The 26,957-nt window shown below is 42.0% G+C and overlaps 1 protein-coding gene across 3 annotated transcripts; it reads left to right on the forward strand.

Annotated features, from left to right (window-relative positions):
- The first annotated feature begins 668 nt into the window (after positions 1 to 668).
- On the forward strand, positions 669 to 25,490 carry pcgf3 (polycomb group ring finger 3). Of its 3 annotated transcripts, none has more exons than XM_086137755.1 (11): positions 676 to 800; positions 8,462 to 8,523; positions 12,180 to 12,290; positions 15,311 to 15,428; positions 16,313 to 16,409; positions 16,622 to 16,677; positions 16,785 to 16,892; positions 20,551 to 20,639; positions 20,795 to 20,932; positions 21,327 to 21,407; positions 21,575 to 25,490. In XM_086137755.1, exons 3-11 carry the CDS (start codon positions 12,276 to 12,278, stop codon positions 21,620 to 21,622), a joined length of 750 nt encoding a protein of 249 aa, XP_085993881.1. In that variant the 5' UTR covers positions 676 to 800; positions 8,462 to 8,523; positions 12,180 to 12,275; the 3' UTR covers positions 21,623 to 25,490. The 3 variants fall into 3 exon arrangements, with proteins under 3 accessions (XP_085993890.1, XP_085993881.1, XP_085993899.1); XM_086137773.1 differs by lacking the exon at positions 676 to 800 and adding an exon at positions 7,619 to 7,958; XM_086137764.1 differs by lacking the exon at positions 8,462 to 8,523 and having other exon boundaries at positions 669 to 800.
- Positions 25,491 to 26,957: the final 1,467 nt, after the last annotated feature.

The raw sequence follows: 26,957 nt of genomic DNA on the forward strand, positions 1-26,957 counted from the left end.
TCTTTACTTTTGGTCATAGCCTCAAAGACATGAAACGGTCTTTAATGGCACACATTGGTGCAGAGAGGTGCATGGTTCGATTCCGGCTCCTGTGTGGCGTTTACATGTTCTCTCTGTGCCTGTGTGGGTTTTCTCCGGGTTCTCCAGTTTCCTCCCACATTCCAAAAACATGCATAGCAGGTTAATGGAACATTCTAAATGTGGTGTAAGCGCAGATAGCTGTTCATCAATGTGTGCTCTGCGATTGGCCGGCAACCCATTCAGGGTGTACCCCATCTATTGCCCAAAGACAGCTGGGATAGGCACCCTTATGAGGATAAACGGATTACAAAGTAAATGGATGGATGTTTTTCTCCTTTGATTTCTACATTTTGACAAACCATGTGATTTCTTTCCAGCCATTCAGGAAATGGTACGTGCAATGAACAGTTTGATGTTTCATTAAAATGAAAAGTTGTAATTCAATATAACAGGATCAAATAAGATGTAGCTCTGAACTTAGCATAAACAGGGTAACTCTTTGTTCTTAAAAGGTACTGTATATTTATTATACAGTACCTTTTAAGAATAAGAATAATATACTATATTATTATTTTAGTAATTATTTCTTAGGGTGAGAGTTTCCTCTCTCTCCCGCTTCCCACCTTCCTCGCTCTGCGCATGCGCGGCGCCGCTCTAGGAGCGCTTTACTTCGGCCTGTTCCGCGGTTGCTCGGTCATTTTCGCCTCTTTGTTGTACTGCGAGTGGATTTAACTCGGATCCAACCAAGTATCCAGCCGACTTCGGCGCTCCTCGACCAGGTGAGTCCGCATTCAGGCACCCGTCGTCGCCGCCACCGGTCCCCGTGTTCCCCTCGTCCCTCCACCCGAGCCTCGGTGGCCGGTTTCGGGTACCGGTGTGTACCCTCCTCACTCCCCATTCCTCCTCCACCACCCCCTCCTCGTTTTTAGCATGGCTTGCCGCTGGCTGCTACCAATCATGCTATCCATACGTGATGCGTGAATGTGTGTACTGTGTGAGGGAAGTCTATGTGGGGTGTATGGTAGCGCCGGGCCCTGCAGTTGCACGCCGAGGAGGGGGAGAGGAAGGCAGCCAGACAGAGTCGGAGCTCGGCCGGGATGCACGCGGTGGTCTTCCCCGTGGTTCAGGCTCGTCTGGCCGGCGTGTCTCGTCTTGTTCTCTCGCTCCTCTGCGCTGCTACTCCCGCCCGTAGGCCCGTCACTGAAGTTGTTGTGGGGTTGCTTCTACATGAGGTTTGGATTAAATGTGATTGGTGGTGGGTGGGTGGGGTGGGGGGTGGTTCTTTGCAGCCCCCCCCCCCACCACCTCTGTTTTTGTATATTATTTTTTGTACTGTTTTTCATGGACGTCCTGCTGTTGTGCAGATTGTGACATCGTGCGCAGGGGGGGGGGGGGGGGGAACGCACACGCGCACGCACACACGCACGCACACACACACACACACACCAGCAGTCAACAAGTCTGCAGTTTTTTTGGTGTTGTCGGTTTTGAAGGCTTTGTGATGCTAACCGTGCTAAGTTGACGTGTGTGCTTGCACAAAAGGGTTGCAAAAAAACTTTTTGTTTAGCTGCTTCGTTTGGTTTTAAGTGAGCGCTCCTGCTAAAAACACTGTTGAGTAGTATTAAGAATCAAAGTTTGCTGACAGTACACTATTAATAGGAGTTCCTTTCAAGTGTCAAATCAAATTAACAACTTAAATTAAGCTTTTAAATTTCAACGTGTGTCATCAAAGAAAAAGCCACCAAAACCAAAAATCACCAAATCTAATGTTAGTGTTTTTAGAATTAGCCTTGATTGCCATGTATGGCTTTTATCATTCTTATCTGAAAATGTTCACTGCCAATTGTTTGTTCACTGCCAGTTGTTTTCAAAGCAGAGTAAGTCACATTGTAAACTGTTTTAGAACATTTTGACTGATCTTTCAAGAATCACAGAATATTGTGTCCCGTGACACAATAAACACTGAACCGAACAAAGAAACAGAGCAGTCTCTCTTTTGCCAGAAAAGTTTGTTTCTAGAGTTTTCTGTAAAAATCGGCAGTAGAACAAGAGTAAGTGGAGAAATCATGCTTCCCGTGAAAAGAAACATGCCAAGCAGAACAATGACTGTGATGCTAATATTTATTTATTTTTTGCTTTAGTGACACTTCAAACTATAAAACAACAAAACCAAGACAGATTATACAGACATACTATTTGGAAATGAGTTGTGAGCGACACTGACTCATCACATGGCTCAAGTTGAACATCAGTGGCTATTACTCCATGAAGTGCCCCATTTTTTTCTAGGGATTGCAACCACATTTTGTCCTACCCACTGCAACACAGGGTCTGTTAACACAATACATATGCATACTCTGTGTATGTACAGTATGCTCCTACTAAGTGTGGGATGCTTAAACCTGTCCTATATCCAATGTGTTGGCATTTATCGCCGTCATAATCGACGTGACAAGCCGTGATTCAGCCCCTAATAGTTATTTTCTCAAAAGCTGTGCTGAGCTACAATCCAAAGTGATGCATTGCCACCATCTACAGGGATCTGTTAGTAATTACAGTACAAATCTGACACAGACAAGTTGGATGAGAACCTCTTCCAATTTTGTTAGCATTATATTTGGCATTAGCCCAAACCACCAATGCAATTTTCTCCTTGATTTTGTTTTGACAGTTGGCGACCACTGCGGTTACTGCGTAATAGGGCTGATCAATATGTCTGAAAAGTACAGTACATCACAATATAACTTTTATATTGGTCGATATCAATCATACAGTTTTTCCTGCGTTCATATTGATGATTATGGATTTTAAAAAAACTTCAAAATTAAAAACAAAACAACACTTTTTGTCTATGTTGTAATGTAATGTCATGTGCAAAGTTGCTCCTCCGCAGTGCACTGTAAATGCGTATTTGTGGAAGACGAGCACACACTACTGATAGTTGCATTTACTGTTCACACAATGAAAGTTTAGGACCTTTTTGGGGTCGGAGAGGGGCAGGGAAAGGCTCATTAATGCCATATTCCATTCATATTGTACTTAGTCTGATTGTGACTTGGGACACATTCGGAAATTCACTCTGTGCACACCTCTGAGACCAGGTGTGTTCGGGGAGGAATTCATTTGTGAGCGCAGCCAGCACTGGCACACTGTGTACCAACTCCATTCAGACCACCAAGTGCGGGCACCGCCACTCTGTTTTTGAGGCACTCTGTAGAACTAAATGGAAAATTTGAGAAGAGCATCGAGTTTCTGACCGCATGGTGTGAAAGTGCACCCTCGGAGAATATTTCCGAACGCGCCCCAGAGTGCGATGCCGTGGGTCGGACTCGACTGACACGAGGGCTACGGCCCGTCTAAAACGGGCAACTCTTGTACTGCTAAACGAATGTCCATCTGGAGGTGTTTAATTGGCTATGGGTATGTGTCATCTCCGTGCAATAGTGGGAAGAGCGATGATCCTGCCCAGAAGCATCAAGGTCCCAGGCCTCTGGTAGAGGACCCGTGCTTGAAAGAGATCCTGCCCCAGTGGGCGAGGAAACATTTCGCTCCTATGTACTGTTCACCTTTTGTATGTTGTTGTGCATTCAAAGTTACATCTGATTGGTCAGGAAATTATTGGAAAACTTTGAATTCCTTCTCAAAAACCCACCTGTTCAAGTGGAATTTTCTCTTGTCAGCCATCATTTTGTTGTCTCTCTTTTTGACGTCAGCGCTTGTCCCTTATTCTCTAAAGCAGGGGTGTCAAACATACGGCCCGCGGGCCGGAACCGGCCCGCAAGGAGGTTTGATCAAGCCCGCAGGATAATTTAAAAGTGAAAAAATGCATAAAAGACACGGAATGAATATTTTTAATGAGGTGCAATTCATGGAATATCCGCTAGGGGGACACACTGTTTTGATCAGAGAAGAAGACAACACAGCAGACGCTCTCAAGGATATGTGAATACTTTATTCTTTACACACATTATAGCACTCTCCTTAGTTTGTAAGGTGTAGACAGGGATTACATTTAGAATTTATATGCTCGTGTAAATGGTTTAAAAATTCCTTTCTTTATATATCTCGTTTAATCTTAAAAGTGCATTACTATATATTTCAATACCAATTACTTGTAAAGGTTTGGTCCCTTTGTACAGTCAGTGGGATCAGCTGCAATGCATATGTGAATGATAAAAGTAAATTGCACATTTGTCTAAGGAAATCTAAAGTCCTTCATGAAATGTTTTGTAAAAAATATATTCATTAAATTTCAACATTTTCCTAGTATTCATGTGCTTCTTTAGACCAAAACAAAGGAAATACATATTATTTTGGTTATTTACAGCAGAGTATGGTGTCATTTTTAATAGTCCGGCCCACTTGACATCTACCGAGGCCATATGCGGCCCACAATGTAAAATGAGTTTGACACCCCTGCTCTAAAGTGTTTCGAGTGTACAGATAAGCGCTGTCTAAATCCAATGTATTATCATTCTTATTTTATTGTGCAATCCTCATACCTGTCAACTCATACGGTTTAGCCATAGTTCATACGGATTTTGTGGTGAATCTTACGTATATGGCCGTATCGCACAAATCATACGGATTCTGAAATTTTCCGTTTTTTTTTCTTCCCCTAACGGGTAGTTCCGTTTGCTTTTGCCCAGAATGGTGCTAGTCTACTCGAATGCTTTCATTTCCGGCAACTTTCCAAAAAAGTAACGCAGGAATCCAACTCTGAACACAGTAATGCTACTAAGTAGAATGATGATTAGACATTAATCAGACATTGTATTATGGAGATCTACAATAAATATCATAGAAAATTTCGTGGGTTTTTTTCTGCTGTTATTTTGACATATAAAATGCTTTGGTACGTTATAAGGATTTTTTGCTCTTTATAAGGATTTTTTTTGGTAGTTTATACAGGTTGGCGCTCCGAAAAGTTGACAGGTATGAATCCTACTGTGTGGTATGATCAGAAGTAGGATGACATATGGGTGAAAGGGAAGTTTTAGCATCTGCGCTCAGTTATATAATATAACTGAGCGCAGATGCTAAAACTCCTACCCTGTGATGTTGAAAAGTCCAGCTTGGTTCAGCAGCGTATAAAGGGGGTAAAGTGCCTGTTTGCAGCAGGTATTTATTCTGTCCTCGGACCATTTCAATTGGATTTGACATTCAGTAACCCCGCATGACACCCCTTTACCGCTGTCACTGCTGCCACAAGCCTGGAGGTCAGCAGGTTAACAGCCTGTCGAAAAGAGCGACACTTTGACGCCAGCCGTTTAGTGGGACAACAGGTGGAAATTGACGCCAGCCGTTTAGTGGGACAACAGGTGGAAATTGACAGCTTCTTCGTGTGCATGCAAGAAAGCAATTGATTTCAATACAGACTTTTTGTGAGTAGATACAGTAAACCCCACTGCCCTCGATCACGCGGTCGGGTAGGTCGGAGTTTTTTTATTTTTTTTTTTTTTGGTGCTAATTTTGTGGTGTTTTGAGTGTAAATTGTGTGCCACGAAAAAGAGACCCGCATGTGCTGATTCAGCCAATGGGAGCCTTGTTATCGTTTTGTAAGCCGCTGATTGGCAGGGTGTGTTCTGTTGGTACACAGCACGCTGCTCGCCTTGCTGAGAGCATCTGCATTTTCCCTTTCTGTTCGGAATGTATTGATAATGGAGTGGCATTCTGACATTGGTGCCGCAACCCAGGTATACAAATGAAGAAACACCGCAAGCCAACAACTGCCCATGACCGTGTTCGTAACAAAACAAAAAGTAGAAGCATTGGTGCAGTTGGATTACACATGTACGCTCATGCAGGCACGACTTTTTCAGTTGTCAATTTCAACACATGACAAGTTTGTCACTTGTTTTTTTTTTCTAAAGAAGCGCCAAAACTAGCAGCTTTCAGTTCAAGAGTGTCGCTGTAGTAACGATTGTATATCAAGTGTGAGGATTTTCTCCTTCTCTCTGTCTGCTTTGTTGAGTGACAGAGAGCTGTCGTGGGAGTGCCGTCACTTTTGGCTGTGCGGTCTGAAATGAAATATATCTCTGGCGTCAGTCGAGCAGCAGCAACTGTGACCACAGCTTTGATATAGCGAAGGGAACTGGACCACGTTTCACTCAGTATTTCATACTTGCTCAATTGTCCGACAGCAGAAAATATGTGATTGAGACAAATTCAGCTGTATTAAAATATTGTGTATGTGCAGAGCTGCGCCCTTTCATGCAGTTTTTAGCTATTGTTACGCCCCTTCACTCATCAACCTGGCTGCGGCAGTGCCAGGGATGCTCGCATGGGCTTTGGCTTCTCTCTAACCCATCAACAACTCATTTGTCAATCAGCTGTAGTCCATCGTCTTGATTTACTAAGAAATAAAAATCATTTCAATGTCGACATCCAAATAAGACTGCATATTACTGTTGTGACATTGGCGAATGAGGTGTTCATTTGAACTGTTCTTTTGGGGTGAACGATGAGAATCGAGTCACAGCTTTGAGAGAGACGTTTGTTGTATTTTTTTTTTTTTTTTGCCGATTTGGGATCATATTAGGTCTTTGTCTGGTTAAATGCACAAAATATTAGATACAATAATAGAAAATAACATAAATTCCAAGCTTACGAGTGGAATTTATTCATGTATGTTCTGATAACTGGACTCATACCATAGCATCAATTAGTCCTGGAAAAATCCTGGACATGTCCAGCAACATAATTTTGAAAAAGTGTGGGAACCCTGCACACTGTTGCATTCTTTGTACAATATTTTGGGGTCATTCCTTGATCTTGCTCTCTTCATATATTATGCATGTATAAATGTGTTTGGATGATTTTAAAATTGTGTTTCAACTAGGGATGTTTGCACTTGAGTCTTAACTTATTTGATGTTGAATATCGATACAAAGTCCCGATCAAAGACCTCTGCAATTAAGAACAAAAAGCAGACATCCAACTTTTTTTATTTTTTATTTTTTAAAAGGTATCCCAAGTGATACCTTTCTTTGGCTTCAAGTTAGCAGTGGTTCAAATCAAGTTAATTCATAAAATATAGTATTGTTGACAATTAAGAAAAATAAAATATCCGATCTTTTTCAGCTGATACCGAATAGCAGAAAATCCCGATCGTGAGAAAATTCATAATATCGAGGAGCGTGTGTGTGTGCGTGTGTGTGTGTGTGTGACCTGAAACAAATGGGGAGGAGCTGGAGGGTTTGGAGGGAGGGATGCAGCATATTTGAGTATCCTACTGAAATTTGATCGTACCTAATCAAATATTCGTATAAAATATTTGCTTGATGAACGGGCAATCATAAATACATTTGAAAAAAAAAACTATTTAGGGATGAACGATCAATTGGTTTCCCTTTTGGGGTGATACAACCTACAGCAAAACTGCGAAGAACACTGTATGATGTCATGATGGTCACGGGCATATACTGTACTTGTCACCTCTGTAATAAACAAGACACAAAGCTCCACAAGAATGTCACGAGGGCATGTCTAATATTTGGGGCAGAAGAGGGAGTTAGAGCGCACTGGTCAGGGAGTGCTGGGGCGCTTTGCTCCATCACCCTATTATTCAATGTCTAGGAACATGCTTTGGGGCCCATGTAGGACATCGCACTATGCGGGGAAAACAAAAACTGACATGCAAGGCTTTCTATATTTGTCTGCCATCCACCGCGACGTTAGTTCAAGTTCAAGTCAACCTTATTGTCAAATGTGCTCTATGTGCAACATACAGCACAGATGAAATTTCTTTCCGACCAACCACAAGGAGAGAGAGAATGTAGTTACTCCAGCATCGCTTAATTGGAAAGTACTGCATGGTGTTTGTAGACTGGATATCATGTTAAGATGTGTGACAGCTGCAAATGGAAAGTCATTTGTGTTCAAAAGGAAGAATGCTGAACACGTCTGCTCTCAACACATCGCGAGCAGAGTCCAATGTGAGTGTGTCCTGATGTGAATTCTTGGGGGAAAATGTCTCATACATCAACGAAAATGAATCGCAGGCCAATGTAATGCACGTCCGTGGTTGCAGCGGGTCGTGGGCGTGCTCATGACGTGAATAAGTGCTCATGTCCTCTGTGGGCCATGCGAGCAGCCTAAAAGGCCACGAGAAGTACTTGGCCCGTTGTGAGAGAGTGCTCCACCTATGCCTGGTTTAATTTGAAAATATTGTTTACTTTGAACAACAGAGAATAGTGTTAATGTACATCAAACTTGACTGTTATTTGGAGATCCATACTCATGGGGGTGCAATTACTCGAGTAATTAATGGGATAATCGACTGTAAAAAGATTGGTTTGTGACAGCCCTAACCAGAACTCCAGAGTTTTCTCTAAATGCCAGTGGGCTATTGTGGCAGGTAGAAAAATCACATGTTCATCCTTTGAATGGCAAAGGGACAATCAAACTGTGTGTCTAACTGTTGCCATTCGCCCAACAGGATGGCTCCCTGCAAATACATCAGCTTTGTGTTCAGTTAAACAAGACCCGATTTCACACTGAGTAAGTACATTTCTGACTAGATTTAGGAAATGTGATTGTTTCCGTATTCATACTCTCATACTCATACTCTGATGCGCACACACTGACACGTTTGTATGAACATATAGCCAATTCAAGCAAGTTGTCATCTCTCCATCGCAAGATTTTAGATATCTTGCATTGCAGAGATACAGATTCGGTACGCTGGTATCACGCTCAATTCTGACACTTTAAGCAGTTATTCTCTTCAAGTTCATAGCGAATGTTCGCAGAACCGAGATACATAAAAAGCAATGAAGTTGTACAAAAAGGCTGCAGGGCATGATGCCCGATTCAGATTTTTAGTTAAATACAATCTTTTTATGTATCCATTCATATTGAAAAATCAAATGCAACTTCTAACGAAAAAGGCATCACGTGGTGTTGATGGAAGTAAATGTGGTCCCGCGTGGAGGGGCTCGTTGTATCATCTCATATTGCCAGATTAGCGAGGCAGGAGGAGGTAAAAAAAATTTTGGGGATATGCGGCAGATGCTCCTCGATCTCCTCATTTAAAGGAGACAAAAACTAAAGATGTCGTCACATCATTGCTGCTCGTAATAAATGGACCGTCCGCATGGATGAATCACCAATTAATGTTTCATGTTTCAAGTGGGCTTAAATTCTGCACAAATGTAAAGTCAACACTGGTACTCAAAACAATGCTGAGTCACGGACAAATGTGAGTAGTCAACTTTTTATGTCATAAAAGTCGGATATGTGTTCGGATGACAATTCATACGGCAGACGCATCGAACACATATTCAATTTATATCAACATAAGAAAGAGACTCTGGTTGGATTTGAAAATAATCACAATTGTACCCTTCACACTGCATGAAAAAAATCTGAAACGTGTCACAAATGGGCAAAAAGTTGAGGAATGCTCATCAAACACCTATTTGGAACATGCCACAGATGAACAAGCTGAATAGAATTTTTTTTTTCTTTATGAAAAAGACAGGTTTCCCTGGATCGGTCTGTTGTGGCAAATTCAAGATTAGAAATAAATACCCGAATCAGTTCCACAGAATTATTAATGATGAAGTCTCTTCTTCAATTGAAGAGCTGTTGTCCTCCTCCCACTGTTAATGAGCAGTAAAATATTGCTTTTTTTTAAAATGTAATAGTGTGTTTTAACTTACTGGTATATTTTTGACCATACACTTACAAAAAAAAAAAGTTAGCTTATGTCATTTTTAATTACATCTCCATTTGTTTCAGTGTGAAATTACTTTGGATTACAAAAATTTCAGGTTACAAACGGTCACAGACTGAATTAAGTTGGAAAGTGGAGGTTTCACTGTTCTAGCTTACGTAGCCTGGCCATTTTTCAATGAATTTGAAGTCCCTTTGTCTTAAATTTGCCTCAGTGTGTCTGTTGTGATGGCCAATAGCTTGGAAAATGAAATGCTAATGGTACAGGCTCGTCCATGAAACATTTTACTGCGTGAGTATTGGGGCAGGTGGCGCCGGTCAGAATCCCTTGAAGCTTTTAACATGAGTGCTACCATTGAGCTAGTAGGGAAGAGTTTTACTGGAATGTCAATTAAGATTCACTTCCCTTTTCGATTCTGAGAAAAACATGGCATAGTACTTGGCCACAAGGCAAGATATAAAGCGCTCAGGGTTGCTATCTGTTTGCATAACAGCCATCATGATATTTGCCTTCACACGAAGTCAAACTATGTGTGTGCATGCGTGCATGTGCGTGTCGGACGGTTTTGATTTTACCATTGCAAACGTGTGAATAGTTACACTTGGGTCTGAGTGAATGTGTATGTGTGTTTCTGAAGCTGAGGCAAAAACCCTTTACAAGAAGAAGCTTGCCTCCTGCCTGTGACAGCAGGCCTTCGTGTGTGTGTGCAAAACTTTAGCAAGGAAAAACACTCCAATGGCCACAGGCAGACCAATAAGGAACTCTTTTGAGTCTGTGTGTGGGCTTTTGCCACTGTGGAACTCATTTCATAGTAAAATACTCCTCTTCAACCATGCTGCATTTATTATGTATACAGTATATCTACTTTGCAAAGTGGCAATGTCATGAATAACTGGCAAGTAATGATCCCAAGAGTTTGGATAACAATATCACGCGCCTAAATTGTGCACATACACGCATAGACTTAAATTGGTGAATTGGAAATCCGAAAATACACAAAATGAAATGCCAAAAATCCAAATACGCGAAACTTAAATCAGAACAAACCAAAATACTTACAAAATGAGAATCGGAACAGGAGTGACAATGAACGTGAACGTAACGTATAGAAAAAATTTGCTTGAGCCTGTCAACCAATTTTTTTTGGTCAATTTAAGTGAGTCATCTGCCTTTTTTTCCTATCGCTAATCCTATTTATTTCTACTCACTGTGTTGATTTCTATTGTGCAATTTGGAATTGATCATGAATAACTGCCAGAGGATGTTCTTATCATTTTATGACATGTCAATGTTGTGCCCACACATGCACGATCGAGCATCCATTGCGTCCGTTTGTGTTTGGCCTGTAGATTGTCTGGTTGTGCTGTTTTTCTCTGTTGTGCATAATGACTGTTGTCACAAATAACTTGAAAGTATGTACTTTATCATTTTTTAATATTGTATGATGCCTGCATGAGTGTGAAAAAAAAAGTGAAAATGATTGATGCCTGTAATAATTGCATTGGGGAGAAAAAACATTTAAAACCCCACAAATTCTTAAACAAGTGGAACATCCTGGCAATATGCATTTTTTTATGAAAAACAAGGATTGCCCCCCCTCCACCCTCCAAAATTGAATACAGTAATCCCTCGTTTATCGCGGTTGATGGGGACCAAAACCACCCTCGATAAACGAAAATCCGTGAAGTTGCGACCAATTAACAGATACAAGTAAAAAAAAAATAAAATTAAAAAAAATATATATACTGTAGGCGGCCCGGTAGTCCAGTGGTTAGCACGTCGGCTTCACAGTGCAGAGGTACCGGGTTCGATTCCAGCTCCGGCCTCCCTGTGTGGAGTTTGCATGTTCTCCCCGGGCCTGCGTGGGTTTTCTCCGGGTACTCCGGTTTCCTCCCACATTCCAAAAAAAACATGCATGGCAGGCTGATTGGACGCTCTAAATTGTCCCTAGGTGTGAGTGTGGGCGTGGATGGTTGTTCGTCTCTGTGTGCCCTGCGATTGGCTGGCAACTGATTCAGGGTGTCCCCCGCCTACTGCCCGAAGACGGCTGGGATAGGCTCCAGCACCCCCCGCGACCCTAGTGAGGATCAAGCGGTTCGGAAAATGGATGGATGGATATATACTGTATATATATATATATATTTTTTTTTTAAGTCCACAAACAGTCTGTGAGAAGCTGCAAAACAACAGCGAGTCACATAGAGCAACATATCCAGTACTGTACTCCATGTATATGAACTTTTTTTTTATTTTTTATAAATATGTCTGAAAAAATCCGCGATGCACCGAATCCGCGATAAACCGCGAAATAGCAAGGGATCACTGTACATCAAAAGAAAAAAACCCAAACCACTAATATACATCGGTGGACTTTTTTTCTGTTTATTTGTATTGTGCAAGATGCCAGTCATCGTGAACAAGACTATTGAAAACATCTTCAAAAACTATTGTTGGTGTTTTTTTCTTTCCCCGTGCTCAGGCTCGAATGAGAGAGTCCCCATGATGTGGAGCTAACGCCACCAGCTGCTCAACCTGCAGGAAGAGACGTGGACGGCGCAACATCCACAGCACACGCATGGCGGTATTAGGGGTGAGGAGGACTACACAGGCATAATTCTTTATTTCCGAGTCAACTGGATTTAAAATGTCCACTATCCTATTGGTTCACAGAATGCACATATAGTATTTAAGGTTGGGTATGTTTATTTTTTTTTCCCCTGCCCCGAAACAGTACCTTTGCACAGCCATTTTGGGGGGCGGGTGCCCAAACGCAAAAAACGGTACCCATCGTCGATAATTGTGATCACTGTCGGTGCCAGAGTATGTCTGTTCGATCGGCCAATATGGACACATTTTTACGACTCAAAAATTGTGTGTGCACTCAGCACCACACACACTCAGACACATTTAGCCTTATAAAACAGCCACTATGCTATGGAGGTGCACGCATACACGGTCACACACGTCAATAAATCAGATGTGTGTACACGTTCACCATTAAGTCTTATAAAACTTACTTTGACTTGCATATTCTATGGCATTGGTTCAATTCAAGACGTTGAAGATGTTCTCATCCTTTTACGGTGTCTGATAGACCACAGCGTTGATTTGTCTGGAAAAGTATAAACCATGGTTTTTCGAGATGTCACAAACAAGGCGGGAAAAAGGAAGTACACTTTACGCATGAGCATGTTTTATTTCCGTATTATTACTTATCGTATTGCACGGCCTCAGAAACTGCCGTGTGAACGCAAGTGGGGCTGCACCGGGGTTAGGAAGCAGCTTTATACGTGTGAATGCTCCACAAAATTTACACCGGTGTAAGATATATCGCAACAAAATACATCGGTGCAGCACTGATGCAAATGTGTGCCGTGTGAACACCCCTTATAACGCTTGGGCGTTATGCAAGCCTAGGTACCTGACGAGCGTTGTCTGACATGCACCCTTGTCACAAATTGCACCATCATTCCTTCCTACATATGCGTTTGAGTCGCAAGAACCAGCACTCAACTGTGCATAAGCGCCAAGAGTAGAATAGGGGGTTCATGTCGGGAGCAGATAAGCGAGGGGCACAATTCTCTCAAGGGCTCAAATGAACACCTGTTAGATAGCAAAACACTTTGGGGGGCAGGGGGGAATTTATAACAGAGATGGGTTTTTGTGTTTGTTTTTTTTTAAAATATTGATCCAAAGTAGAAGCACCACCAGGGGTCCATCTGTGCACGTGTCTGTCTGAATCCATACCCGTCTACCTAGATCAGGGGTGGCCAACCAGTCAGAGACGAAGAGCCAATTTTTTTTACTGAGTTACTGCAAAGAGCCACATCATACCCTTCCTCGCGTGCACACACACACACGCACACACACACTTTTTTGGCCAAAGATCGACTTTTGAAGCGACCAACTTCTCACGAACGACCCGATCGCGCACATGCAAGCATACACACACACGCACACACACACACACATACACCCACACGCACGCTCGCACGCACGCACTCACGCGGGTGCCCTCCAGTGCACTCCCGCACATATGCACGCACACCACGATGAGCAACAGTCAGAACGCATCGCCGCTGCCGAGGCGTTTTCGACGCTTGTCGTGTGAGAGCCGCATTGAACTGGCTGAGCTGGTTCAATGCGGCCAAAAAGCCGCATGCGGCTCGCGAGCCGCGGGTTGGCCACCACTGACCTAGATATTCGTAGCTTCTTTTGTGAGGTACATATCGGTACTGTTCTACTGTAACTTGCCACTTCATAACGAGCTACCGAATTTCTGAGCTACCTACATACCTGTCTTATCAACCTACCTCATCAAGCAAGCAAGCTACATATCGAGCTACATGCAAACTTACCGACACAGTAACCTAGCCGCCGGATAGCCACTTACATTCGCCTGGCAAACCACACCGGCTAAGAAAGCAGGCTGGAGACCAAGCCCTTCACTGCGGCTGGGCCTTGGTTCAAAACAAACCGTCCAATCAAATTTGTTTACTTGCCGTGATGTATTCTTCGTGAGCAATGAAGCTCTTCCATCCTCATCATATTCAAAATGGCGCTTGGTAGAGGCCATACATAGTCTGTTTCATTCAGCCTTATACTTAGTTTTAAATGACCAGAAACAGTTAGTCATTAAAACTGTTCAGTGTTTTCAATGCGACTTATACAAGAGGACGTTTTGATCTTTGTTTGCCAAATGTAAAAACTAGCAGCACGTGAATGCAAATTGTAGTCTGTTCGACCCACACAGTCCGTTTGAGTTCTCTGTTCCTGGGATGCAGAGTTGTGCGCATTTTATCATGAAGGAGAAAAGCAATCCGAAATCTGTGCATGGCACCGAAGATAAAGTTGTCAGTTGGTAGAAAACACATTGTTTTTAAATAACGAAATAGCTGTCAGCATTGCTAAAAAATGGTGTGTTAATAAGACTTTTGAAATTGAATAAATTTGTCTAAATGATTAATGATCTCTCCCTAGTGAGCCAATTCTATTGTTTCCCGTTTGTAAATAAATTAATTGATTTACCATTGTTTGTGTCTGACTGAGCTTGCCTTCATTTATTTTAGGTTTTCTTTTTAACTACTGTATTATTTCAAAGTGATGGTGTGGTACAATATATGGCTTTCCCTACTCTATTTAAAATCTTTGTGTATCTGACATTGATATGCCATTAAAAAAAATAATTTGAAGTTAACTCATCACTTCAATTTTTTTATGTATTTTTTATTCGTATTCAGTTATTTGGGGGACAACATCTTTTTTTCTTGAGTCGTATTCTAAAATAACTGTACTTTTACTTGACTAAAATGTTTGTGCTACCCCACCCACGTCTGCACTCAACCTGCCCACACACCTATGCATCTATTTTGTTGTTTATCAACCAAACTGCCTACCAAGCGTTGAACTGAGCTACCACCTTACTTTACCTTGCTTATCTACGTGCTGGTTTGTCAGATTTGGCATCATGTGTCCCCTCCTCTCCTCTTTCACAAGATGGCAGTATGACTACATTGTCTGCATGCATCTACATGCAGAGAGCAGCTGCATTCTGTTGCCATGACGACAATGGGGCATTTTATATTTTATCTCTATTTATGTCTGTCACAGAACCCCGACATGCTGACAAGGAAGATCAAACTCTGTCACATCAACGCCCACATCACCTGTCGTCTGTGCGACGGCTACCTGATAGACGCCACCACCGTCACAGAGTGCCTGCACACGTGTACGTACACACTTTATATGCACATTGATGTAAGTCCTTCTTACGTCCACTAGAGAGAGCCGTCCTACTTGAAACCGCCTCCGCGGGCGTCCCAGTGGAATCTTTTGTTCAAGAGACATTCAGGTCACGTCGGCCCACTGCAGCTGTCTGACTGCAATAAAGCTCTCATAAGGAGTACATCTTTTGTGGAAGACAGGTCAAGTGTAGAGAGGTTTGATGGAGGAGTCATCACCATGCCGTTCAAATCTGTTACCAACCTGACAAAGGGAAAAGTTTGCTAATGATGTAGCCCCACATGTACAGTATGTGATCCCCATGCTTGCGTGCATGCGCGTATGCGCGTGTTATCTTTCTCTCTATCTCTCTATCTGGCTATCTATCTTGCTGCTGTAAATTGGGAATTTCTCCATTGTAAGACAAAGAAAGGTTTTCTTATCTATCTTTGTAATACGGGTGGCACAGAGGACAGCTGGTTAGCATGTCCGCCTCACAGTCCAGAGGTCAAGGGTTCGAATATGCGCTCCGGCTTTCCTGTATGCAGTTTGAATGTGCTCTCTGTGTCTGGATTTCCAAACCACTTCTCACGAGGGTCCTGGGAATGCTCGAGCCTATCGCAGCTGTCTTTGGGCAGTAGGCGGGGGAGACCCTCAACCGGTTGCCAGCCAATCGCAGGGCACACAGAGACGAACAACCAGGACAATTTGGAGTGTTCAATCAGCCTGCCATCGGTGTTGATGGAATTTGGTAGGAAACCGGAGGACCCGGAGCAAACCTACGCAGGCATGGGGAGAACACGCAAACTTCACACAGGAAGGCCGGATGAATGTGATGAGGATGGACTCAAATTTTAACGATTAATATTAGGTTTGTGTGTTTGTGCACAGTTTGTCGAAGCTGCCTTGTGAAGTATCTGGAGGAGAACAACACATGTCCCACGTGTAGAATTGTGATTCATCAGAGCCATCCACTGCAGTACATTGGGTGAGTCACACACACACACACACACACACACACACACAGTAAAGAAAAATGCTTACGTCAAGCACCGTGTATTTTAAAATATTGGAATTAAAGAATTCCCCATTGGAATTAATGTAAATAATCTGAAGGCCCTGAGGGAATTCCACTGTTCTGTATATGTATGTGCCTGTGTACTGGCTTGCTATGAACACAATATGTCATCATCTTGGCAGCCATGACAGAACAATGCAAGACATTGTGTACAAGTTGGTACCCGGACTACAAGAGGGTATGTTTATTTTTTTCAAAATGGAAAAAAATGAAATATTTGTTTAAAAAAAATATGAATAAAACTACAGCTCATGAATATCATCTTTCCTCCTGTTGGTTGTCTAGCGGAGATAAAGAAGCAGCGGGACTTCTACCAGAAATTGGGCATGGAGGTGCCTGGCGACATTAAAGGGGAACTTTGCAACATCAAGACGCATCTAGATCAGCGCAATGGTACGGTCCAACATCATCCTCATCTTCATTGTGCTGCATTGAACTAGCCCCCCCACAATCCTGACTCTCAATTTTGGCTTGCTAGCAACCTCTGGAATGTTTTAGTTCTCATTTTGCCCTTTCACATACATTCAAAATTTCAGCCCCTGAAACCACTTTTTTCCATTTTGTTAAAAGATTGCAACTCGCGTGTTTATTAAACCAAAGCAGGGCCTGTCGGTTGTCATTTTTGCTGCTCTGCTGAAGACTGTCAGTGTCCTCCTGGTTAATTAAAGCCAAATGTGGACAATCAGCTCTCGTTTTCACCGCATTATCAGAAGTTGTTGAGACTTCATGAAACAAAATGAAGTTGGTCTGCAAACTCGGTGAAGACGAGCTGTTTGGATAATAGATGCATAGATGTTGTTGAATTTGTTTTGAAGAATTGTCTCACATACTGTAACGGAACAGGTTTTGCTGCTTTACAGGGCTTTCTTTCTTTTGTCTTCCGTCCGAATATCTGTTGCCCCTCATTAGCTTTTATTTGAGGACGGCCAAACAAAGGGAACGGTCACTAAAGCAGCGATCACACCATGCTAACTGCAGGGGGCAGCGCAGCACTGCACATAATTAAAGACACACGCCACTGAGCTCCCACCCACTACCACCAGAAGCCCTCAAAAGAAGAACATAAACGTCCTCTGGGCTTCCACAAGAGCAGCTGTTAGAAATGAATCTAATTCAACTATTGCTCACGCTGCAGCGCTTCACAAGTCCTCTGAGAGTCACTCGGTGGAAGCTGGAAAACACAAGCAGCATCAGAGTGACGTTTTCATTGAACAAGTCTGCTTTGAAGATTGCCGGCTCTTTTATTTTTGTCGCTTGGCAGCTGAGCAGAGATGGTTGACATTTGGGTAATTGAAATAAAGCAAAGCCGGACGTTTCTTTTTTCATTGCTAGGCCAGAGATCATGACGTTTTTGGCTGCGCGGCAGGACGCTGTCGACATGTTAGTTTCAAACAAAGAAAGCCCCCCGCCCCCATTTTAAGAAGTTGTCGAAATTCCGTTTATTAAAACAAAATAAAGGCAGTCTGTTCTTGGTTTTGCTGGTTTGATAGAGACTGCCATCATCTGGTTAAATCAAACAAAGAAAAACCAGGGGGCTGTTTTTTTTTTTTTAACTGCCTTTAGAGAGCTTGTCGCCACGTTAAGGCTGTCCCCTCATTTTTGCCACTTTGTTAGAGGACCATTCATTAAAACTAAGTTAGTGTGGTCAGTTCTTGTTTTTGGCTCTTTGTTACAGGCTTTCAACACTGTTCAGATAAATGAAGCGATACCACTCGGCTGCGTTGCTAACCATTTACAGCGCTCAGTTTATTGAAACAAAGTAATGCAGACAATTCTCATTTTTTCCACTTTGCCAGAGGTCACTTCATTAAAAACAAGGTTAGAGTAGTCAATTCTTGTTTTGCTGGTTTGATAGAGGTCGCTGATATGTATTAAATTAAAACAAAGTAAGGCCGACCGTCGAATTTTTTCGCTGCTTTGCCAGAGATTGTTGACACTGTGTTCATTAAGATAAAATAAGGGCCGCCGGCTCTCAATTTCATTGAGCAATGGTTGTTGCTTCTCTGTTCGTTCATATAAAGTAAAGCCAGCTGGCTCTTTCATTATTGTCACATTGCTACAATTCGTCCACACATTGTCCATTACAACAAAGTACCGGTATGTGCGATCAGTTTTTGGTTTTAAAGCTTCGTTAAATTTTGTCTATACTCCGTTCGGTAAAACAGTAACATTTTCCAGTTTTTTTGTGGGGCAGGGATTGTTTTTGTTGTTTCTCCTGATGTCATTGACACACTGTGCATTAAAATAAGTTCAGGGAGGTTTCGTTGTTTTTCATGCTTTACAAGAGGTTGTCAGCACTAGGTTGATGAAAACAAAGTGAAGTCAGCTAGTTCCAGTGACATGATGAGACCAACAATCGGCCCCGCGAATAGTTATTGAAGGCGGCCGTCACGTGTTGAAAGATTATTGTCAGCGGAGGGGCTAGGAGGGCTGCTTGGCCATCATCTGCTGAAAAGTTGGTGTTTTAGAGCCATCATGCATTGAATTGTAATTGGCGACAGTAATCCTTGACAGGGAGGGCGGCTATTATCCGCCGCGATGGCCAGGGCCGGCCCGGAAATATCGCAACATTTCGAGAAGATTTACATATTTTAAGAGAAATTCCAGATGGCCACCCCATTCTGCCTTTTTCTTATCTTTTGTCGCTCTTTTAGTTTGTCGACATTTCATAAAACTAAAGAGCAGTCTTTTCTTATTTTGACTGCTTTGCTAGAGAAGTGCAGACATCTTGAAGTTTCCCTTTTAGTGGATCTCAACCATTAAATTAACCTTTCACATAATTTTCATGCTATGTAAACATAGGAGCGGTGCGGTACAGACATGAGGTTGTGTGAAGGTGATTTCACCGCTGTAATGACAAGAGCGAGGGCCTCCTGATCCGCAATTAAGCAACTTGACTCTGGAGACGGTCGCCGTGGAGACTGCACGACACACATGCTCGCCACAAAAACATGCATGCACACACACCGTTAGGCAACTCTCTCTGGGATCTGTGACAGTTTGCCCAAATGGAAAATGCCCCCGTGATTCTGATTCTGATTAGGATGCCAAACTACTCACAAAACACACACACACACACACACACACTGCTATTACTTCCACTGGATTAGGAATGAACGGAACAAATTAGTTTTGTCTTTCAAGGTCATGAGAAAACAATCAGCCCTGATGACATTGGTGAAAAGTGGGTCTCATATTCAAGCATTCACTGTGTGCGCAATTCACAAAGAATTGGAATTCACTTGTGAGCCTCTTTGTTGTCAATGTCATACGTGTTGTATACACCAAATGCAATGCAGGTGAGATAACCAATCCAAAGAGGTTTCCCAACGGATGGGTAATATGTTTTCTTCACATTACACTTATTGGTGTGCAACCCTGCAAGATATGTAACCTTTAAATGTTTTCCCGACATCTTGTTGAGCATAACCTCTAGAAACGTTTTAGTGGGTCCCCAAACGAGACGTGTATACACAATTTTACATTGCTCAGTGAAACTGGCTTTGGGGGCTGCATTTTTCAATTGGCTTGAATGGCCAAAATATCCTTCAAATGGTTGTTTTGAAGCAAGCTGTCAGACTGTGTGCATCTTTTTAGGCATGCCATCTCTGTTTTTGTTGTGGGTTTCTCATGGCAGACACGCATAGCAAATTTCATGTTGCGAAATGAAACTGGCTTTGGGGAGTACATTTTTTCAGTTTGGGTGAATGGCTAAAATGTCCGCTTCAGATGAAACTGGCAGACTTCCTGTGTCTTTTTGGGCATGGATTTTTGCGACTTTTTGCGGATCTCCTCATGATTGACACATATACAAAAATGAAGGCTGCTAAGTCAAACTTGTTTCGGGGGCTGAAGTTTTAACTTCACATGATAGATCCAATAGGCGGGGACTGCATTTTCAATAAATTCTGAGGTGCGTGACTGAACCGATTTTGGGGGCCTCTCATCATCAACCCCGATCAAACTTACCATTTTACCAGGATGAAAATAGCTATTAAAAGAAATTAAATAAATCCAAATAAGTTCTACTATTTTATTTGTGTCGAAACAGGAGACACTAAGTCAGAAGACACGCCCAATAAGGAAGCAGGAGAGGAGAAAGCAGAGGAGGACAACGACTATCACCGTAGCGATGAGCAGGTACAGATTTAGTCTATGTATCACAGCAAAATGACCAAATTTGTGGGTTATTTGTATTTGTCGCTTTTTATTTTGCACTGTGGAAATCATCGCGAATGACAGGCAAGGGACGATCACATTACGTTGTTCATTTTTTTCCCGGTGTTCGCTGGCAGGTGAGTATCTGCCTGGAGTGCAACAGCAGTAAGCTCAGAGGCCTCAAGCGCAAGTGGATCCGCTGCTCGGCGCAGGCCACCGTCCTACACCTCAAGAAGTTCATCGCCAAAAAGCTCAACCTGACCTCCTTTAATGAGGTCAAATGAAAAACATTAGTTTTATTGTTGTTTGTATCGTTGTTGTTATTATTAGATTCAAAAGTATTTCACAATAAGCGTCATACTGAAAACTGTTCTTAATATTTGGAGCCTCTTGCGTCAAATCTAAAATCCAATTTATTTCCAAAAATTATTTGGAAAAAAATTATAAGAAATCTATTTGGAAAAAGGACTGAAAATACTCGATGACGCAATTTTGATTTTAAAGTGGCCCTTGCAAGTTTCTATTTTTCTGTATATGGCCCTCAGAAGAAACCTGGTTTGAAGAGAGTAACAAATTCTTTTTGAGTAGCAAATGCTTCTCTGTCTCTCAGCTCTTGTTCATATCAAAAAGATTCTTCTTATTTTCCCCACCCTTTTTCTTCCCACACAGTTGGACATTTTATGCAATGAGGAAATCCTGGGCAAGGACCACACTTTGAAATTTGTCGTCGTAACGAGATGGAGATTTAAGGTAACCGTCTTGTGGCATTCGTGGTTGCATCTGGGCCTTCAATGGGAACTTTCTCAACTTAATCAATATCATAATACCATGACTATTACATTGCTGTTACACTTTGTAGAATCAGATGGGGGGTGGCGGATAAACACGTGTTAACATTTTCTTTTGTTTGCTTCCAGAAATCGCCCCTCCTGCTCCATTACAGACCCAAAGTGGATCTCTTGTAGCTCAAATGGACACACAATTTCCTTTTTTTAAAATGTAGTATTTTCTTGTCGATGGTGTTCCTGTCCGGCGTGCTGTTTTCAAACAACGTATGCAAAGATGATCAACCAGCAGCAGCGTGCAAACAAGCAAACGCCACAACAAAACCACACTCGACAAAAAGCCAGCAGCAGGGAGATGCCGCAACACTGGCTTGACCTTTTTTGTTTGTTTGTTTGTTTTGGGTTTTTTTTTGTTTTGGGTTTTCTTTTTTTTCCCCATTTTTTGTGCGCTACATCCGTGATATGTGAAGAAGAAAGAAAAATTCAAAAAAGAAATCGAGATAAATCATATATTTATACTTTTGTACAGTTTAAGAAGAGACCTGAACTTAAAAAGACACTACACTGGTGCTCTGTTTACATGCAAACGAGATGTCGGGACGGGCGGGGGTTTCACGCGGCCGTCTTTTGGACAATTGCAGCGGGGGATGAAAAGTTTTATATCGACTTGTTTTGCTTTTGTGGACAAAGATTTTGTACGTGTGTCCATCTTAAGCTAGCTATGGAGTAAAATGTCTTTGAATGTGTCTTTTTGGCCCAAGCCCTGCCCTGTTTTCCATCTAATTTGCTCTTGATGATTGTCCATTGTGAATAGCCTTTGTGTAGTAATTTATGTTCGATATATTGTACATACGATGTGCTTATAGGGAGCGAGCGTCAAAGAGTAAGAGAGACTTTTAGACTGTTAAAAGCAGAGTGCGTCCAGAAGTCCTATCTATATCAGAATATATCTTCTTTAAAAAAAAAATATATATAGTAATTTTGGTTTTGTTATTCTTTGAGAAAACAGATCTGCGGCATAAAAGTTTCCGGCGCCCGTTTTTCATCCCATCCTTTCAGAATGAGAGCAACAATTTTGCTCTTGAAATACCCAACAAAATGTCCAAAAAAAGACACGTTTCTCTTTTTTAATTTAATTTAATTTTTTTTATTGTTTATATGTAACAGTGCAAAATTTCCGTCCTCATGCTCCTCTTTCACCATGAGATCCTGCAAAATCACCCCATCAAAGCTGGATAAAAAGATCCTTGCATTTGTCTGGCTCTACAATTTTACACAGAGCCCAGCAAAGGGGTTACATTTTGGCTACTCAGGTATCGCTCTGTTGTGGCTGTTTTGCAGCGATTCTGTGAAAGGGGAAATTGGGGCATCAGAGCTGGCATTTATCCATATCTGTTTTTTGACGCAGAGCCCAGTTAAGGCTAATAATGTCAAATGATCAAATGAAACTCCATAACAAAAGGTACAGCATTGATCTGTCTGTCTTTTGATATGGAACCTACTAATTGGGATAAATCCCTCTGGCATTTAGTGAATTGATAAAGAGCCCAGAAAGGAAATCAAATGCAGATTTAAGAGCCATATATTTATCTGTTGACACGCTCCGAACAGCAAATCTGATTTAGAGTAGCTGTGGGAGATTAGCCATTTATTCGGTCTGTAACTTTTGCACCAGAACCCAGCGAAGAGGATACATTCCAAATCTGTTAGGGCTCTGATGTGAAGATTTTGCTGGTTCATTGCGTAAAAGAGAAAATAAACATCAGAGCTGTAAAAGAAAATCCAGCATGTATCCAACATCTTTTGCCATACAGCCCCGGCGAACGGGATCCTGTAATTGCTAGATTTTCTTTTAAACCACAGATCGATTCTGGGTCTTGATACCGCTATTTTGCGGGTTCTCTGCATGAAAGGGCATGCAGTTATTGAATATGAAACAGCTATAGATTTTTCACAGACCCTACAAAATAGCTGTGTCAAGACCCAGAATTATGTCATCTTTTAACAGAACGGGATAAATACCAGATCTTGTGATACGGCTTTGACACAGACATTTTGCAGGGTCTCCACATGAAATAGAACATGAAGGCTTGCCAACCAAAACCATCTTTACCTTTTCCCACAGAAGTCCATTTAATGACACTTGCCACCCTCTCAAAGCAGCCCTGTTTTAATCAGATGGTCTCCAGGCTGTCCTCTACTGTCCCATCCTGTCAAGTTTATTTTTCTATATTGTAAACAAATAACTGGAAATGCTTACTAAAAACGGATACACAAAACAAAAGTGTTTTTTTTTTGAAAACACAATGATGACTCGTGGATCTTTGGGCATGATGCATCCCAGCCAGGCGGCAGAATTGGACTCTGAACTATCAAACAAGGTGCTCCAAATCGGTCTGTCTTACCGTTGCTGATAACATGGCACATGCTAATTTTTGTTGTTGTAGTTATCATCTTTGAACCTTTTAGAAAAGAACAATGTGTTCTGGTGCTTTCTCTGGTGCTAACCCCAAACCTTGTTGTACTGTGTATTCCACGCCCCCCCCCCCCCGCCCCTCCAAACTTCACTCCCTATCGGATCTGAGTTTAACTTCCCTACTTGATTGACAAGTTGTCTGCAGACCCTGAAAAGCAAGCAGAAATCTGGCATTTATCCATCTGTTACGGCACCACTGTGACGATTTTGTCGGCTCTCTATGTGAAAGTGACAGTTGACACAGAGCCCGACCAAGGGAAGAAGAAATGCACGATCTTCTATTATGGCACAGATTTTGCAGGCTGTCCGTATGGAAGGAAACATTTCAGAACCAATAACAGAAGATTTATCCGATCCTTACCGTTTGCCACAGAGCCAAGGCGAGGACATAAATATCTGTTAAGGCTCCGATGTGTCAGTTTCCTATTTCACACAGAAACCCTGCGAAATTGCTGCACCAGGGATATAACAGAAAATCTATTCCGATCTGGGCTTTCCTCTTTCACCATAGAATCAAACTACGAAGAATATTTTCAATTTCTTCATTTACGGTCCTGATGAGACAGTTTTGCACGATCTATGGATGAATGCCGAAATTTCTGGAGAAAGTTTCTCTTACTCATAGTTCCTGCAAGATTGGCGCAATATACAAATCCTTTGTGTGAAAGTGAAAGTTGCCATAACACAAGATTGAACTTTTATGTGGTCTTTACCTTTTGACACAGAATGCTGCAAAAGGGATAAGTTCCATTTCTTTTGTTACGGCATCAAAGTGACAATTTTGCATTGTACCTGTATGAAAGAGAAGGTTGCTGTAACAGAATATCTGGCTTTTATATGGTCTGTATCATTTGACTCGAAGTCCGGTCAAAAGGTATTAATGCCAAATCTTTCATGACACCGATGTGACGATTTTGTCTTGTTGCAGAATCAGAGCCATAACAGAAGATCCGTTTTTTTATACAGTCTTTACCATTTTATTCCTGAACCAAGCTAAGGAGATCAATTTTGGATCTTTTACTATGGAATTGATGCAACGATTTTGGGTCTCTGTGTGAAAACAGCTGAAGAAGCCCTGTCAAAGAAGTGGTGCTGCATCATAATCAGATTTTTGGGTCATTCTCACTCAGACTTCCGGGAGCATGTTTGATGGTTCTTTCTTTACTTTATTTTTTTCTGTTGTGCATTCTGGATTCCTGATGTTCACGTTGGCGTGACCAACACGACGACGCGTGTGTACTTTTTCAGGGTTTAAGAGTGAAGGACAAATGTGCAATATGGCTTTTCATGTATGTTTCCAGTCAGGTCCTCAGGTCACAAAATGCCTTCTCAGCGTTCACACTCGTACCCCGTAAAAAATATTCCACTCCACCCCCACTCTCCCCTCTTCCTACTTTTTGTATTATTTATTGCGGCTGTGTAATGAAAGTGCTTTCCATGGCGACCCAACCTTTTGAAGGGGCGTTTGGTCGAGAGTGGGTCCCCTATTTCATATGTTATTAAAAAGAAAAACACAGAAGCTTTTGTCCAAACTTAACTGTGTATTTAATCAATAAAGGCCTTTAAAAGTAATCTCCTGCTCCTTGCTCTGTTCTCTTTCACACAGAACCCATTGAATGGCAGAACTTTTGCATCATTGAATTGCCAGAGTCTCTGTATGAAAGACTTTAATAATTATTTCTGGCTAGTCAATTTTACACGCTTAAATCCCGCAAAATTGCAGTGGCAGAATGAGAGCTGTAACCTGTCTCACATTTAGTTGTCTTTAACTTTTTACACAGAATCCAGCAAATGTGATGGTTGCCCAATCTTCTGATGTGGCAATTTTGCAGGATCTCTGTGTGAAAGAGTTCGAACAGACTAGAAATACTCTTCTTTCATGCAGAAACTGCAAGCGGTATTTGAGCAGTAGCATTTAACAATTTTTACAGTGAACCCAGAGAAAGAGGTGAATATTGGCTCTTCTGATGCAGTGATTTTTGCAGCGTCCCATTCTGAAAAAAGTGGAACAGACGAGAAACGGCCTACTATTGTTCATGGACCCTGCAAAACTGCAACGGTACAAGAGCTGCAGGTCTTCAGCTTTTTACACAGGACTCAACAAAAGGCTTGAATGCCAGATTTTTTCATTTGGCAATTTTGCACAAACTCGGAAACAGGAATTGTATTGGGACAGAATGGCTACTTACCTGTGAACTTTTAAGAAATAATGTTTTAAAGCTTAAATAAATATATACGGGGTGGCACGGTGCTCAACTGGTTAGCACGTCTTCCTCAAAGGGCAGAGCTTCAGGGTTCGGCCTTCCTGTGTGGATTTTGCATGTTCTCCCCATGCCTGCATGGGTAACCACCCACATTCCAAGAACATGTATGGCAGGATGATTGAACACTCCAAATTGTCCCTAGGTGTGATTGTGAGTGTGAATGGTGCCTTGTGATTGGCTGGCAACCAGTTCAGGGTGTACTGCGTCTCCTGCCCAAAGACTGCTGGGATAGGCATCCGAATGCAAGTTCCAGCTGTCTGGCGTCAGGGAGCTAGAGAAGAGGAATCCTGAGCAAAGCGTGTGATGAAGGGGACAAACATTGACTTAAATTAATGAAGTCAATGTTTGTCCCTTTGCCTGGATTGTTGTCACAAGTCTGCACGTGGCTGATTCAGACCATCACCGGTATTGAGCCATATCAGCATCACAATCCTTCACATCCCACCATAAAATCACCAATCACCATAAGACTCATTCACGTCACCATGGCAATCATGTTGCTATGACACTCATTCATATCTTTAAAACTTTCACCAGTCATCGTAACAATCATTCACGTCAACATAATGATCACCAGTCATTATCAAGACAATAGTTCACATTCTAATGATGCCTTCTTCTTCACCTGCTATTCTTTTTCACTCTTTGTGTTTGAAGAAGAAAAAGACCGTCACCGCCAAGTTGTTGGCCCTCATTCTGGTGGCGGCTGTCATTGTCGTTGTCATTAAGATGAGACAAGGTGAAGGACACACTGTAGATGTTGGCTCATTCGGGA

Source organism: Hippocampus guttulatus, chromosome 2 (genome assembly GCF_054856545.1).
Source record: "Hippocampus guttulatus isolate MCC_2025c chromosome 2, RoL_Hgut_1.0, whole genome shotgun sequence".
NCBI lineage: Eukaryota > Metazoa > Chordata > Actinopteri > Syngnathiformes > Syngnathidae > Hippocampus > Hippocampus guttulatus.

Excerpts from the sequence above, each read along its gene's own strand:
- pcgf3 (XM_086137764.1), top strand. Across the intron at positions 20,640-20,794 it reads ATCACCGTAGCGATGAGCAG|GTGAGTATCTGCCTGGAGTG; the intron begins GTACAGATTTAG and ends GTTCGCTGGCAG. Across the intron at positions 20,933-21,326 it reads ACCTGACCTCCTTTAATGAG|TTGGACATTTTATGCAATGA; the intron begins GTCAAATGAAAA and ends CTTCCCACACAG.